Below are 16,784 nucleotides of genomic sequence, written 5' to 3'. Positions count from 1 at the left end.
CCGGTACACATCTCGTTGCATTGTATTCCTTGTTTTCGCAAACCCATGGATACCACACCAGAAGAAGCTGCTCAAGTTGTTGCCTTGCTGCAACAAGGGTTAAGTCAGCGAGCAGTCGCTGCCCAGCTCCACTTGAGCCAGTCTGCTGTATCCCGAGTATACAGACGGTTCCAAGAGACTGGTGCCTTCAATCGAAGACCAAGAACGGGCCGCCACCGCTGCACTTCAGAGAGAGACGACCGCTTCATTGTCTCAACCTCGCTGCGCAATCGACACCTTACGGGCGTTGATGTGCAGCAAGAACTGAGACGTGTACGACAAGTGGCTGTCAGCGAGTGGACAGTGAGAAGACGCTTGAAGGAAGCCAACTTGACACCAAAAAGACCTGCATCAGGCCCCAAATTGACTGCAGGCCACCGACAAGCGCGTCTTCAGTTTGCTCGAGAGCATCTCGATTGGAGCATTGCGCAATGGCGGTCGGTCCTGTTTACTGATGAGTGCAGAGTGTGTCTGCATGGCAGTGACAGGAGAGGCCGGGTCTACCGGCGTCCGGGGGAACGATTTGCCCAATGTTGTTTCGCTGAAACAGTAGCATATGGCGGCGGTTCCTGCATGATGTGGGCTGGTATTTCTCTAGAGGGAAAAACCGCACTTGTTTTCGTGCCTGGAGGCGGCCGAGGAGGCGGGTTAACAGCTGATCGGTACATCACCGACATTCTACTCGGTCATGTTGTGCCCTATGCAGAATTTGTCGGTGAAGACTTCGTGCTAATGCACGACAATGCCCGCTGCCACACGGCACGAGTCAGTCGGCAGTTTCTGAGAGAGAAGGAATTGCGCACGATGGACTGGCCTGCGCTCAGTCCTGACCTGAATCCCATCGAACACTTATGGGACGAGCTCAAAAGAAGAGTTCGGGCCAGGAATCCAGTCCCTGCAAGCGTGGACGAGCTGAAGACAGCTTTATTAGAGGAGTGGGACGGCATTCCTCAGGAAACTGTCAAAAAGTTGATAAGGTCTATGAGAAACAGGCTGCAGGCTGTAATTAGGGCAAGAGGGGGCAATACAAAGTATTGATTTAAATAAATAAATTTTTATCTTAACATTTTTTGTTTAATTTGTATAATACGATACCCATACCCTTTTTTCCTAAATTCCCGTTTTTCCTACAATTGCGTTCAGACATCATTTATTTCAAAAATGATGAATGGATTTCAATAATAATGATATCAAATTAAAGCTGACATCTTAAGCTTTTAAATGACATATCATTTTTATTATTTCTATTCATAATTTTACTTGTATTAATGTATGTTTGCGCCGTCAAGGCTTGAGTCGATTTGGTTGCTCGCGAGTGTAGTAATTATCCGTTAGGACATTACCTATAATGTATGTAGCTATCCATCACTGGGTTAAGATCCTTATCATGTTACAATTATTATATTAAATTTAACATTACCATCTATGACAATACAAATCGAGTTATAATAGACAACAATCTAAAAGTATTTTTCTATAACATTAGAGATTTCCTGTAAATCGGTATTTAATAATTTATCAAATATTTTTATGAAGGTGGGAAACATCAATTTCTGAGGATTCTATGTACCTAGACAAATATCTAGGAATACTACTTATTAAAGGTAAAAAATTCTAATTAATACGAGAGGAGTGTTATACGTTGACATTGGTCACATTTTTACAACATGCATTCCATTTCAATATAACATTCAATTAAAATAAAGGTAGATAAGTATATGGATATTTAAACCACAGTACAAATAAACCTGGTATGCTTAAGTTGAAATCGAATTTAACCCTAGTTTATAAAGTACCAACTATTAGCTAACTGAGATCCATTGTGTTGGTATGATATTGGAAAATACATTCCCTGTGGTGTGAATAATGCTATGTCATCATGAGGATACCAGGTTTATTGCCAATGAAGCCAATGTAAATAGTGACTAATCTCACATCAAAAGTAAAGTATTTGCATGAACGGCCCGCCCCCTATTACATTGGGACTAACATAACACTCGAAAAGTGGGTGCAGCAATGCACCTCTGCCTACCCCGCAAGGGAGTACATTAGTACAAGATGTGAGTGTTTTTTTTTCTAATTTATCTGCATGAGAACTTTCTATTGGCTCCCTTATACTTTTTATACAAAATGTTTTCTTGTGTGACATAAACTTTAGGTAGCCGATGGAAGCTTGAAGTCATGCCTACTTCACATATCTTTACTTTTCTTCCCTGTTGGCACATAATAAAGCTTATTTCACTCTTACTCGACAATAGACCTTACGTGTAACAGTTGTAGTCTTCCATCTCGTCCTATTAAGAAAGGACCAACGTTTTTTGCGAAAGGCATACACCATTTATATAATAGAAATAAGCAAAATTCTGGGTAAAAAACATATATATTCCTGATTATAACTAGCCAAAGAAGTAGATATACACTTTAAATACTTAAATTAAACTTAAATACTTACCCAAAAAAAAACTAAACTTCTGATTTTCTGATATGTTATTTCTAGTGGTGTATGTCTAGATAGTTATTGGAAATTTGTTTTAATAACCGATATTTTTCTACAAATTCGTACTATAAAGTACCTATATTAATGTATGTATATTTAGTAGCCGGTGCGGTAAGTGGGTATTTTGATTTTACATAATATTCTTAATCATTTTTTTTACCCTGCATTCAACTTTGAATATCCGGATATAAATATACTTACGAAAATAACAGCTTTCGTTTAAAATATTAAACAAATATTTATTTTTTATACAAAATATTCTACGAGTTCTATATAGGACTATTACAAGAAGGTAGGTACATATTTTCATAAAATTTGGTTGGTAAATATAAAATAAAAAAAATTATGTCATGACTAGAGTTTGCTAACTGCAATAATGGAATTAAATATAAGTAAATAACGTCCCTTTCAATAAAGTGATTTACATAGACCAGTCGTAAACATGTATTAGATAGGGTACAGGCGTGAGTGTTTATGTTAGGTTGGAAAATGGCAAGAATTCAAACCATATTCCAACCTTAACTACGTATTTAAATATAATCTGAAATAGGTATTGAGATTACAAAATGCTAATCTAAGGAATAGATTAGAAACGTGACTCTATTGCATGCAATTTAACTACCGGCTATCCGTATGAAAGTTGAAAGGGTACTGGGGCACATGACACAGCGTACATTGTAATCAGTCATGCACTTATCGATGTTTGCCCCAATTTCAATTGTTCTATCTAATTCATTCGCATTCACAAATTAATGTAACTCTCAATAAAAGCTCAACAATTAAAACAGTAAAGTTTAAAATTCTTTGACACTAAAATTACCGGTAAGAAGATGGGTAACGGACTTTATCATTAATATAAGATAAAGTTACATTTTAAATAACCTAGGTTAATCTTATGTATTACTATTTACCTAGGTATTACCTAACATGCTTTTCTCTATTTGGAAGGCTAGCAAAGGATTAGAAAGTATGCTTGAGCAATGATTTTATCATAAAAAAACTGTTAGAAATCTACAACGGGAAGTTAACTACCTACTTATAAAAAATACACTTACAAACATGGCTCTTCTATCTAACTAGGTATCTACGGCTAAAAGGTTCACCTTTGTGTAATAGGTACATTTCTACACTAAGGGAAATTCACAATTTGGTGTATAATAGAAAAATTGGATAGAAGTATAAATATAATAAGTAATAAATGTTTCTAAAAACTCCAATTATGTACATATGTATGTACATTAAATATCTATAAAAGGGTTGGAATTGGTCTTGATTTTTTTCTGAGATAAGACTACTAATTTTCTACAACAACAATACATTTATCTATCAACAATCATTTTCAAAATATACACATGGGAGAATCTAGAGTATTTTTGGGCGTCTGCATTTCATGCTGTTTACATAGACACATTACCTACTAAATACATAATATGGCTAGAGATGAGCTATATACCACACGTCAGAGGCCATAGTCCGGTAATTATAACATTTATCAGTGACGGCACTAACATCATGTGGATGTGGATACGCAACTGGATTTATAAACAACTGACTGCACGTGATATAGCCCGCATTGCCAAGAAAACTGTTATAATCTTGACATGTACTATACGCAGATACTGCAAATACTCACACAAGTTTGCAAACTACCTCACAGCATGAAATAAAGGACCAAGAATTTATCGATAGCTACTACAAGATTAAACTTAACAAAGAGACTGTATAAGTCACAGTTCATAAATGGAGAATCATTTTCCGTTGAATTAAATTTAAGAAATGCTCTTTCCATCCTAGAATTGTTTGGTGATGCTTCATAGAAGTTTCGATCTTATGATCTGTGCCTATGCTAGTGACCTGGGTGCCGGCGACACTCGTCATTGTCGAGCAAATTGGTGGCTAAACGAGTTGAGGCGGCCGATTGGCCGGTCGTTAGAGAGCTACATTTAATAGAGTAATGGAGCGTCGGCCAGTGCTCATTACACCGACTCCGCAGCCTGCTAGACGCCTAAAGAAGATTGGACTGATGAAACGTTTAAACGAATAAACCGATTGTGTTAAACGAGATCTATTACTGAGAACACTTGCTATGAAATCATTTCTTAAACGAAAAACACATCGTATCACAATCGGCTCATCTGTTTTAGAACTTCAGATCTATTTTTCTCAATTTAAAACACAAATCTTTAACGCGTGAGTATCAAACGCTAACAGCTACGAACCATACCACCACCGAAACATTAGCAATAGTTATTATATTATTAGTTATATGCATTTGCTATCAATCAAACATCTGTAAGATCCATACAAGTTATGCCAGACTAAACTATGCACTGCTGCTTAAGACTTCCGATGGTGGTACGCTAACCAATCTTTTCCAAACCTTCTTTCCCCGCCGTCTAGCAAACAAACCCCCCAACATTCTACTGAGATTCAACCCCCGGGAACAGATACCGCAGTATAGCGAGGTAGTGCACGCTGGCAGCGAATGCCACGAACACGTGCCAGATGGCGTGCGCGAACGGGATGCGCCCGTCCGACTTGAAGAAGAACACCCCGATCAGGTACAGCATGCCGCCCAGCTTCAGGTCTTGCATCGCCGGGATGTGGTGCTGGAAGAGAGAAAGGCTTTGTTGGATGGTTTATTCATTCATTGTTATACAGGGTGTTAAAAAAGGTATAGCTGGTCACCCGAAAGCTGTTCTGAATTACGAGCTGAGTCAACACCAGGCAAACACCAGGTGTTTTGAATATGGCAAATAATATCGGTTTTAGAATTTTGAATTTGTAGTTCTGTCGGTACCAATTAATTTCTAATCATGCCACTTCGAAATTTCTACTGTCTGTGCTTATATTTGTGCAGAACCTTTTCTATATTACGAGGCGTGGTGTTTTGGGCGTGTGTAGTTATTAGTTACTTATTTTGTCAGTTAAATCGAGTGTTATACATTTATATGCAGTTATCTATTTTGTAACACATACACAATACATCGAGAATTGATAATGTCACGCTTTCTGTACGATAAGTTTAATTTATGAAGGCAAAGTTCTAATCCTAAATATCTATAGTCAAATAATTACTTAAGACTCTCATGATAATAACCTTAGTAAAAAATAGACACGTTAATCATATTTAGTGCTATAAGATAGCAAGACTATGTTCAATACCCCTTTAAACAATAAGTAGTAACTACTTCTATTGCTAACCCGCAAAAAACAGGCTAAAAATAAATGTTGCCACCACGTGAGATCGCAGATTCATCCTAAAATAGACACGACACTCGTGCTAATACTAATTTGTACTAATGTATATTTGGATTGGCTAAATCCGTGCTGATGTCACAGGTACATAGGTCCTGTAATAATGTAATCGACAAGCGTGTTTAATGTAATGTATTTCATAGATACTGCTCGATTTAATGATACATTGTGATGGCTGTACTGCTCTTTGCTATACACTTGTATCAGGGACACAACTAGGTAAGACGAAAGTGGTTTGTCATTTACCTATTCACAAGTATATCATTTTGCAGGAAAAGATTATCGCCCATAAGAAGCCAAATTCATACATAATACACTACATCACAGTACCATTAGATGTTATGAGTTATGGAGAAAATAATTAACTAACAATTTACACGAAGTATAATAACAAGTTTAGTCTCCCACTACATCTTATAAGAAAAGACATGAATAATTAATGTAGATGTACTTCGTACTTATAATACGCAGCTAATACGTGATTAACATAAAGAAAATATTTCTCTGTGGCACAGGTTACAAGCCTTGACCTCACGGAAAGATAAACTATAGATTTAACAACTGACAGCATTTTAAATGTCCTTTCATACACTAAACCCATTGTTAACTTCACTTATAATATTTTTTTTACGATTCTTATCTAACCTATACATAACGCGCATTGTAATGTAATAACCAAATACGGTATAAAATAAGCCTGATGCAGAGACAGACACCACCAAAATATACATGCCTAATAGAATAGAAAATTGCCATAGGTAACAGTGTTGCATAACGCTCAACATACACAACGTATGACTATCGTTGCCTCTACCAAGCTAAACCGCTCGAACGGAAGTGAGGTTCTGTCGCAGTGAAGATATTAAAACAGGTGACTTGGCTATATGAAAGAGGCTATGCAGAGGGCATAGGCCTAGCAAGCGAAGGAAACTGTATGTCAAGGCAAGCTGCAAATTTACTCCTAAGCAGTTTTACGTTCACTTAGGAAAATTGTGAGCATATTTGGGACTTATATTCATGTTAATTTAGAACAGATTAAAACGCCTAATTGATTTTAGATCAGATATTCAATAATTATTTAGATTTCGGTGGTCGAACCCGAAACTATACTTTGCGTTTTGTAAGAAGGCCGAGCACCGTGTAATATATCGCAAAACGTAACCTTAGAAAAGGGTAAATTTTCTAGAAGCCTACCGCTAGGTAGGTACCTGAATACACCACCACAGCCTGACCTAGAATTCGAAAGAAGTGTTATTTATATATGTAGGCGCAGTGGTTATTTGTAGAGGATTAGTAGAAACACTCACAATTAGGCATAATTAACTTTTATTGTAATATGCGGAAAATAATATGTACAGCCATGTTGTTTGTTACCAGTAGACAAGGAAGTGGCATAGATAGACAAATTCCTGACACCCCCTCTCAATATTAAATTTCTAATTAAATATTGCAATGAAATAAACTTATAACACTTCTTTTCTTCATATGCGTTCAAACATTAAAACAACTTATAATATAACATTCTTAGCTTTACAAACTTACTTCGTATTTTATATAATAAAGAGTTTCATTACAAAGTAATTGTGTTTTACAGTACTCAACGGTTTAGTAAATATATCGGCTACATTTTGTTGCGTAGATACATACGATACAACAATATTCTTATTACATACCGCATCTTTCACAAAATGAAACTTAATATCGATGTGTTTGGTGCGCTTACTATTTTCGTTACATTCAATCATTCTAATCGCACTTTGATTATCAACAAGTAGGTATGCATCAATATCCATATTGAAGTTAGCTGATATACCTTTTAAATATATTAGCTCCGATGTTACCATTGCAGCAGCCACATATTCAGCCTCTGCAGATGATAATGAGACGGTGCACTGTTTCTTTGAAAACCATGAAATTAAATTGTCGCAGTAAAATATAGCGCAGCCACTTACGCTTTTCCTGTCTTGACTGTCGCTTGCCCAATCCGCGTCACTGTAGGCTAATAATCTCTTCTGCGAATCTTTATTCTTAATATAGGTTAAGCATTTACTTGCAGTTTGTTTTAAATATCTTAGTATTCTCTTAGCCGCAATCCATCTTTCTTTCGTTGGTTTATCTAAGTACCTGCTGAGGTATGAAGTTGCGTACGTTATATCTGGTCTAGATGTTGTAGAGATGTATGTTAAACATCCGATTAGTTCTCTATACGGTACATTTGTGATTATATCTTCTTCTTCGTTGTTTTTGGATTTAGTAGCCTCTATCGGCGTATTTACACCTTTGCACGATTCCATTCCGAATTTTTCTATTATTTTATTAATCATTTTTTCTTGTTTTATTTTTAGTATATTCTGCTCTCTATGTATTTCCATGCCAATATATTCTTTAACTTCTCCCAGATCTCTTACATTGAATTCTTCTTTTAATTTCTTTATAGTTTCTACACAGTTTCCCATTGTTATGATGTCATCCACCCAGATCAGTAACCATTCATCTTTTTTCGTGTATAAGCAGAAATCATGCTTTGATTGTTCAAAACCTTGCTTAATTATGAACTCGTGAAATCTGTCATTCCAGCATTTTGGTGCTTCTCGCAAACCATATAAAGCTTTGTTTAGCTTCAGTACCTTTCCTTGGCCGACTTGTACTCCATCTGGTGGTTTTATATATACTTCTTCTTTTAATTCGCCATTAAGAAATGCAGTTGGTACATCGAATTGTCTTAGCTGATGATCTTCCTGTAGTGCATAGCTTAGCATCATTCTTATAGTTGACATTCTTGCCACTGGTGAGTAAACATTGTACTTGTTGTCTGTTTGAAAACCTTTTGCTACTAGTCGTGCTTTCTTTTTTCCATCTTGCTTTGTTCTAAAAACACCAAATGGGGTGTCTATAGCTCTTTTATTATTTGGTAGTTCTGTCTCTGTCCAAGTGTTTAGTTGTTCGTGTGATTTTAACTCATTATCTATTGCTTCTTTCCATCCTTCTCCTTCTTTTATAGCTTCATCATATGTTTGAGGTTCTATGTGTAGACAGAATGCTATGTTTGCTTCTTGTTCTATAACGTCTTCTTCCAATTCGTAATCCTTTAAATATGTAGGTAGCCTTCTAGTTCTTTGTTCTCTACTTAGTTCTTGATGTATCTCTTCATGAACTTGCACTTCAGCTTGTCTTTGTATATTCTCGTCTTGTTCATTTTCTTGTCCTTGTTCTTCTTCTTGGTAGTATCTTACATTATTGTCCTGTTTCTTTTCTTGATATATGATGTCTGATTCATCAAATCTTACATCTCGACTGATGATTATTTTGTTAGTCTCTGGATCCCACAGCCTGTATCCAGTTGGTGCGTATCCTACCATTCTCCCCTCTTTCGCTCTGCCCTCGAATTTACTTTGTCTTGGTAAAATCACAGCCCATGCTTTGCTTCCGAAAGTTTTGAGCCTTGAAAGGTCTGTTTTTCCTCTCATAATGCATTCTGGTGTCTCAAAGTTAATGGCAGATGATGGACATCGATTTAGCTGATATGCTGAGCATAATATTGCTTCTCCCCATAGATGTTTTGGCAGATTCAATTGTGTTCTGGCTTTGTTGTATAACGTCTGATTCATGCGTTCGGCAACTCCATTGCTTTGTGGTGAGTATGGGGTAGTATACTGTATAATAATGCCACGCTCCTGACAAAATGATTCCATTTTTCTATTTTTAAACTCTCCTCCATTGTCACATCTTATTTTCTTAACTCTTATTCCTTTTTCATTTTCAAATCTATTTATGTAGTGTATAATATTATCTGTTGCTTCACTTTTAATTTTTAGGAGTCTCACTTCGCAAAAGTGTGAGTAGTCGTCGATTATAGTTTGATAATATCGCTCTTCGTTTAAACCTTCGATATTTGCTGGCCCTGCTATATCTGTATGTATCAATTCGCCTATACTATGCGACCTTGGTTTCAATATCCTTTGGAATGGTTTCCTCTTTCCTTTTCCTTCCATACATGGACCGCATACATTTTTGCTTACCGGTAGGTTCATAGTTTGTAAACTCCTACGGTTGAGGTGTCCCAGCCTTCTGTGCCATACTTCTCCGGTGCTGAAATTAGCATAGTTACATCTATCTACAGCTATCTCTGTATGTAACTTATATAGTTTCCCTGAACAGTATCCTATTATTTTATTACCGCTATTATTATTCTTCTGAATTTCTACAGTTTCAGAGTTAAACCTTACTTCACAATCATTCTGGACTATTTTTCTTACAGAAAGTAAGTTAAATGACAAGTCTTCTACTATTAGTGCGTCTATTTTTATACTTGCGCTATCACTTGTAACATAAATATTTCCTCTCTTGTTTGCTGTTACGTAATCTCCATTTGCTATAAATATTTTTACTTCTTTATCTAAGTATTGAATTTCTGACATATATCTCTCGTATTTACTTTGAATAAGATGCTCTGTGCAACCTGAATCTACAATGAACTCTAATTTACAATTTTCTATTTTGTTGTTCTTAAAATTATCATTTTGTGTACCTGCTATGAATGAAAATTCTTTATTTTCTTCTGATGCAGTTGCAGCCGTGTGCTGCCACGATGACCCCTGTTGGCTCGCATGATGTCTTTGGCCTTCTTGACTGTAGTTTCCATATTGATGACCTTGTCCTCTTGCTATATATCCTCTTCCTCGACCATGACCTCTGTTTCCTCGTCCTTGAAATTGTGTTCCTCTTCTTTGTCCTCTTCCTCTTCCTCGGCACTCTGTTGCTATGTCTCCTGGTTTGTTGCATCTGTAGCATGTCACTATATTGGGGAATGCTGTTTCTTCACTAGTATGTTCCGGATTTTTGTTCTTCATCTTTAGTTCTTCATCTAATAATCTCGCTTTTACATATTCTAACTTAATATCTGTATTTATTGTTTCTATTGCTGTTATTAAGCTGTCATATCTTTCTTCTAGTCCTGTCAGTATGTAACAGACTTTATCTTTCTCTTCCACCTTCTCTCCGGTGCATTCCAGTTCCCGTACGATGGTATCAAACCTTGCGAAATACTCTTCTAGTTTCTCTAATTTTTCATGTTTCACGTTTAGCAATTTTCTTCGTAAATGAATCTTAGTCATTATACTCTTTCTTTGGAATGTGTCTTCTAGAACTTTTACCATTTCTTGTGCCGTGTTGCACTCTTTTGTTATGTTTAAATGCTTGTCCGTAAGGCATTGAACTATGATGCATTTAGCCTTCGCATCGTTCGTTTTATATTTTTCATCACTCTTTTCGGTGGTTTTGCTGTCTAAAACATATTTTATTTGCTTATCTTCTAGTAAGCACTTGACTCTGAACAGCCAATTATCGAAGCTTGAAGCTTCCAACTTTGGGTAACTTTGCGCCATATCGCCCATAACCTGTTATTTATATATGTAGGCGCAGTGGTTATTTGTAGAGGATTAGTAGAAACACTCACAATAAGGCATAATTAACTTTTATTGTAATATGCGGAAAATAATATGTACAGCCATGTTGTTTGTTACCAGTAGACAAGGAAGTGGCATAGACAAATTCCTGACAAGAAGAACATTCGTTCCACTCAGGCGATCTATATAGCTATGTATGTGTTAGTCACATGTCAAAGCCAGAACAGCTGGGTTCAGGAAATGATGTATCAGTGTTCTAGTTTCATAAGGAACGATACGGCACGGAATGGATTCACTTATCAAAAACTTCTGGCAATAAAGACCTCCTTCTACGCAGTAATTATGTAATTTAGAAGTTTTTATATTCCGGTCTAACTGGAAAACGGGTTTAGTAAAGGCAAAGACCTAGGCTTTGTTCATTTTAAAGATATTTCTAGTTTTTGTTATGAACTGTTTGCTCTTTGTAAATTATCTAAATCTTACAACACACAACAGCAACATACCTTATAAAAACACACAAGATAATAAATAGTTCCTATTAATACAGATAAAATATTTGTAAACAGTTAAGTTGTATAGAATTAAATGCTCAAAATATACTACGATTTCAAAAAATATTTTTTCATTTAACAATTCCTGAGTGATACTTTCATCCCGAAATTCCTTCGTTAACCCAGAAGCTAATCTAGTGTACCTACGAGTATCTCAGAAGTATTCACGATCGTGAATATAGGTAAGTACTTAGTTATGAACACACATGCTTAGGATTCTCAGGTCAAATTATGTAAATGTATCTTTTAGTACAGATAGTGAGATCACGGGCTGATATTCGCTTCAACGGACATAATTTAATTATATCGTGACTATCACTTGCACTGAGCATGCCTAATTTTGAAATCAATCTGATTATCAGAAATAATAATAAATAATAAGTTTATTTTTTTAAGAGCAATACCGCATTCGATTCGGTCGTTTGGTTAGAAACTACGTGGCAGTAAATAAATAGTCAAATTATAAGGCATTAATAACAGCAACCACCCACACCCGTTCACATGCACTAAGTTCATGTTCCCAGTAGGCAAACTGTAAGCGACCGACTGAGTTTGCGGCGTATCGATTTAGTACGCTCATATAGGGATTATTCCAAATGGAGTGTTCACAGTCTGTTAGTTTAGTACGCAGTTTGCAGCGTTACTCGCGCTGACTATCTCAGTATCTCGCTGCTAACAGTTTGCCTAGTGGGAACACGGCCTAAAAACAAAACACAACAACAAACAAAAGCGCAACATACGTTCGACGTGACAATGATGGCCGCCGGGCCCAGCCCCATCACCAGGTATATCAGCAGCTCCAGCATCTTGTACCGCTCGTGGAAGATCTGCTGGTACGTGATGCCGAGCACGGCCAGCAGCCAGATGCCCCAGCGCAGCTCGCGCAGCATCCAGCAGGAGAGGGTGCCGACCGTCAGCCACGGGAAGTACGAGCTCGCGATGAAGATGTAGATCATGGCGCGGTCGCAGCGGTGCAGGAAGTGACGCATCTTGCTGCAAGATTGGTGGAGATGTAGCTGTTGTTGGGTGATGTGATGCACATTGTGATGGAAGTGCAGGGGGGTTACTTTGTATGACGAAAAACTAAGTTTCAGAGCGCTACTACGCGAGCCACGACTCTATCTCGTTGTATTAAACGTGCCGATTGCATGACAGCTCTCGTTAGTTACTTTTTCGACAGTATAGAGTAACTCTCCTGGTCCACTGCTGTACATAAGGCTGCGTCACTAGAAGGCAAACTGTTCGTCGCCGACTCAATGGATGCTGAGCGTTCACAGTTTCCTGGTTTTATTGTTGACAACTAACAAAACAAACAGTTTGTCTACTGGTAACGCAGTCTAAGGTTATCTATCTCGGCTTATCACACTTATCTGTCATTCATCAGTCAAGCAAGTCAGCATCTACTATTTTATGTATCATGATATTACATACTGTAATATTGCATTTTACTTATAGTTATACCGTCTAGAGTTTATAACTATATCGTCCATAAACATAATAAATCAAAGTCTAGAAATGAACTAGAAGGTTTTCTAGATGAAATCTCTTTAACTGATAGTCCAATCATAGCTTAGTCCAATATTAGCTCTTAATTTCATTTGTAGCTATTAATTAATTAAAACATTAACGGTTTGACAAAGTACAGTCAACAAAAACATTTTGATCTTTAGCCATGAGTGCAATGAATGTAATCACAATTTAGCAATAAACTGTTTGCGATTGGAAGGTACTCATCCTTTTTTGTAATAATGTATGCATATTGTTCATTAAGTTCTGTAACCGTAACTTTTTCTAAAATGTCAGTATTTACAATTTTACACATATAATTTTATACACCCTTTGCCTCCTACAAGTTTGTAAATTTGTAATTACATTCATTGCACTCGTGCTCACGGCTGCAGCGTCGTTTACTATTGTGTTGCGTGGGACGACGCGACGTGTGACCGAGACCGGATGTTGATGATTGTACATTTTGATAGTTGCTATAAGATCGGAGACACACATTAGTGTGCCGGTACTATAGGTTGCTAAGGAAAATCTGTATGTAATACCCTCAGAAACCATCCATTAGAAATCGGGGACTCCTCTTCATATGATACTGTGTATTTTATATTTTTGGAAAAATAAAAATTTATCCAGGTGTTATGTAGTGGGAAGGCTTTTAAGGCGACCGTGGTCCGTGGCAACAACTAGTAATCAATAACAGTGTATGGTGGTGTGACGCCCTTTCGATAATGTCGGGAATAAAAATAGATATAGTTTGAAAAGATAAGCAGGAGATGCGATGAAAGAGCGTGGGTAGACCAGTAGACAGGTAACGCAGGGTAACAAAGGTATATTTAGAGTACATAATAGAATCCATTTACTGGAAGTCTCACAAAAGCGCTAATGTAATAAGTTGTAGCAAAACACGGAGTCAGGGGAATATTAGACATGCACGCGTCAGTGAGCTAATAGCAATGCAATTTACCAAGGTCTTTATGTACTTAAGATATCGATATTACTGTACCTACATAAGAGTATGGATGGATTAAGATGCTAAGGCTTTACAGGCGATGTAAGAATTGAGATACCAGGCTGGTCATGGTCATACAACTGATTCTGAGCAACGTCTATGGCTTGATCTTATTTCGTATGTATATAAAAATTTAAATTGCTTGCTGAGTTTGGAATTCTAAAGACGGGCTAAAGCCTACTTGAATCACCATTATCATAAGATTATGTTGGATAGGTGTAGTAGTGTTACAAAAAGGGCATTGTATGCCAGGGTTGACTAAGATTTTAATAACTTATTTTCATTTTGAAATGTTTTATCGGAGTGCTAGTGGTAGGCTTATAATGTAGGACAATGGTTTCTCACTTCCGTATGGACACATGAATACTATAATTATTAAGCTAACTAGAATACCTACTCTTTGTTCACTCATGAACCAATTACAATGGAATGAGAGAATAACTTAATACCTACTTCCTATTGGGTTAACTAGCCAATAAATTAATGGAGGTACATAGGGTTGTAGTCAAACTGATTGAGCATTCCTATTTTTTTATGGTCAATAAATTTTCATAATAAAGGAATGCAAATATTAAAGCTACTTATTATAACTTTTTTAAATTAGTTTTTCTTTGATATTAATAAAAAAATCCTTCACATAGAAATTTAGTAATTCTTCACTTTTGACCACTTATGAGCCAATAGAGAATCAAATAAACTTTAGCTTAGTAGGTACTTATTAATAAATACTGACAACTTGGTAACTGGTATTGGACAGGCAAGGAAGGACAGAGTTATCAAGCACTCTTTGGTGAGCTTTGAGAGGGGTATGTCCAGCAGTGGACAGTTATTGTCTGCTGATGATTACTAGGCCCTTCCTATATGAAATTGACTATTAAAATTTAGCACGAGAAATATCTAACTAAAGCCTCAGTTAGATCCATTTGTAGCAGAAGCTATAGTTATGCCAGCAGTGGACTTCAACAATAAATGATTCATAAAGATAACCAAATATATATATACATTTTCATAGTACTTACGTTTCAGCTCCACAGCAACACACCGAGTGGAAGATGGTGGATACCGCAAAGAGGAGGCACAATGCCAGGCCGTAGACGATGGCAGCTATGGCCTGCGGGGCGTTGACGGAGCGCGTGAGCAATTCACATGCTCCGATGGAAGCTGGCGCCACACAGAGGGCATGTGTGCACACATTTGCCACATTTTCTACCTGTATTATGGAATAAAAAATATACTTATTAATAATTTTACATATCAGCCAGTATGATGTGAATTCTTCATTTGTATTTAAATTATTTTTAATTTTTTTAAGTACTTAATCAAAAGAGTGTATGTATGTAATTGTAATAAAAAAAAAGATTACCTATAGCAAGTGCACATCTAATAAAAATAAGGAGTAAAATTATAAGTTTGTAATAAGTAAAGTCTCTTGCCATGACCATGGCTCTTAGAAATAATGAAGATCTAACATGAAATGAAGAGATAACATGTAATAAGAGTTTTACATGAAATAAAATTCCTACCTACTAACTACTCAATTTTATTTTATAAATAAAAACATCACACTAGGGTTTCTTTAAATACTTTCTTTAGAAAGTCGAACTGAGCCAGAATATTCATTGTGAGCAAGGGTTGCATTAAAATATCTTTATAGGTACAAAAATTCGATAGTTCTAAAAATAGGCACATAGGTAAACTAAAATACATACCCTCGTTGGTACATAGGCTTGGTTCGATGTGGCACGTTCATTCATCCATTTTATGGATTTCAACTTTTCCCATGGAAGATCATAATTGAAATAAATTTTGCTTTCATTCAGCTTAGATTTAAGTTTCATTATTATCACAGAAAACAAGTTTACAACTTCACCCATTTGCCAGACAATTACACTACACTGTATGGAAGCTAAATGTTAACTGGTCATGATAGGTAGAACAGTAGTGGGATATTGTACTGTTTACACTTTTAATCAATTTAAAATTTACATTTGGTTTAATTAGAACAAACTAAACACAAACAGACACAACCAACCAATCCACTCTTCACCTCACGAACTTGAAAATTTTGACATTTCGTTCGTTCCCCGACTCCCCCCTCGTAACTCGTAGTGATGTTTTATTGATTTAAACAAAGTTAGTCGATCTCACAGTCATGTTCTTCGCATCGTCGATTTGGCGGTTTCATTCGAGTAATATTTTCATCCGCTTGCTTTTCTCCTTTTCTTGAAGCACTAATGAGTCTCTTTCGTCAATGGTCTCATTACAATAATTTATGGTATAGTGCCACAATCTTATCTGTTCCGGTGCTGACGTCGCTGTGATTGAATCCAGTGATGCCATCGAATAAATTTTGCCTATTTCTGGTTTAAACGACAATGCATTTCTGCTATTACCTTTTGTTATAATTAGGTACATTCATAAGTGCTTATATATAAATCAAAATATAGGGTCGATAGTAAATGAAAGAGGATATAATATATCAAACGACATTTGTTGTATGGAAAATTTGTCCACGGCGA

General features: G+C 36.4%; 1 protein-coding gene across 1 annotated transcript; it reads right to left on the bottom strand.

Annotated features, from left to right (window-relative positions):
* Nucleotides 1–1,564: 1,564 nt before the first annotated feature.
* Nucleotides 1,565–16,482, bottom strand: LOC105387287 (monocyte to macrophage differentiation factor). Its single transcript, XM_011557992.3, has 4 exons — nucleotides 15,975–16,482; nucleotides 15,285–15,475; nucleotides 12,491–12,743; nucleotides 1,565–5,145 (listed from the first exon to the last, which is right to left on the bottom strand). Exons 1-4 carry the CDS (start codon nucleotides 16,137–16,139, stop codon nucleotides 4,957–4,959), a joined length of 798 nt encoding a protein of 265 aa, XP_011556294.1. The 5' UTR covers nucleotides 16,140–16,482; the 3' UTR covers nucleotides 1,565–4,956.
* Between the last annotated feature and the right edge of the window lie 302 nt (nucleotides 16,483–16,784).

This window comes from Plutella xylostella, chromosome 3 (genome assembly GCF_932276165.1).
Source record: "Plutella xylostella chromosome 3, ilPluXylo3.1, whole genome shotgun sequence".
In the NCBI taxonomy this organism is placed as follows: Eukaryota; Metazoa; Arthropoda; class Insecta; order Lepidoptera; family Plutellidae; genus Plutella; species Plutella xylostella.
The sequence above is the reverse complement of the archived record's forward strand: the minus strand, read 5'-3'. Positions and strand labels throughout refer to the sequence as shown.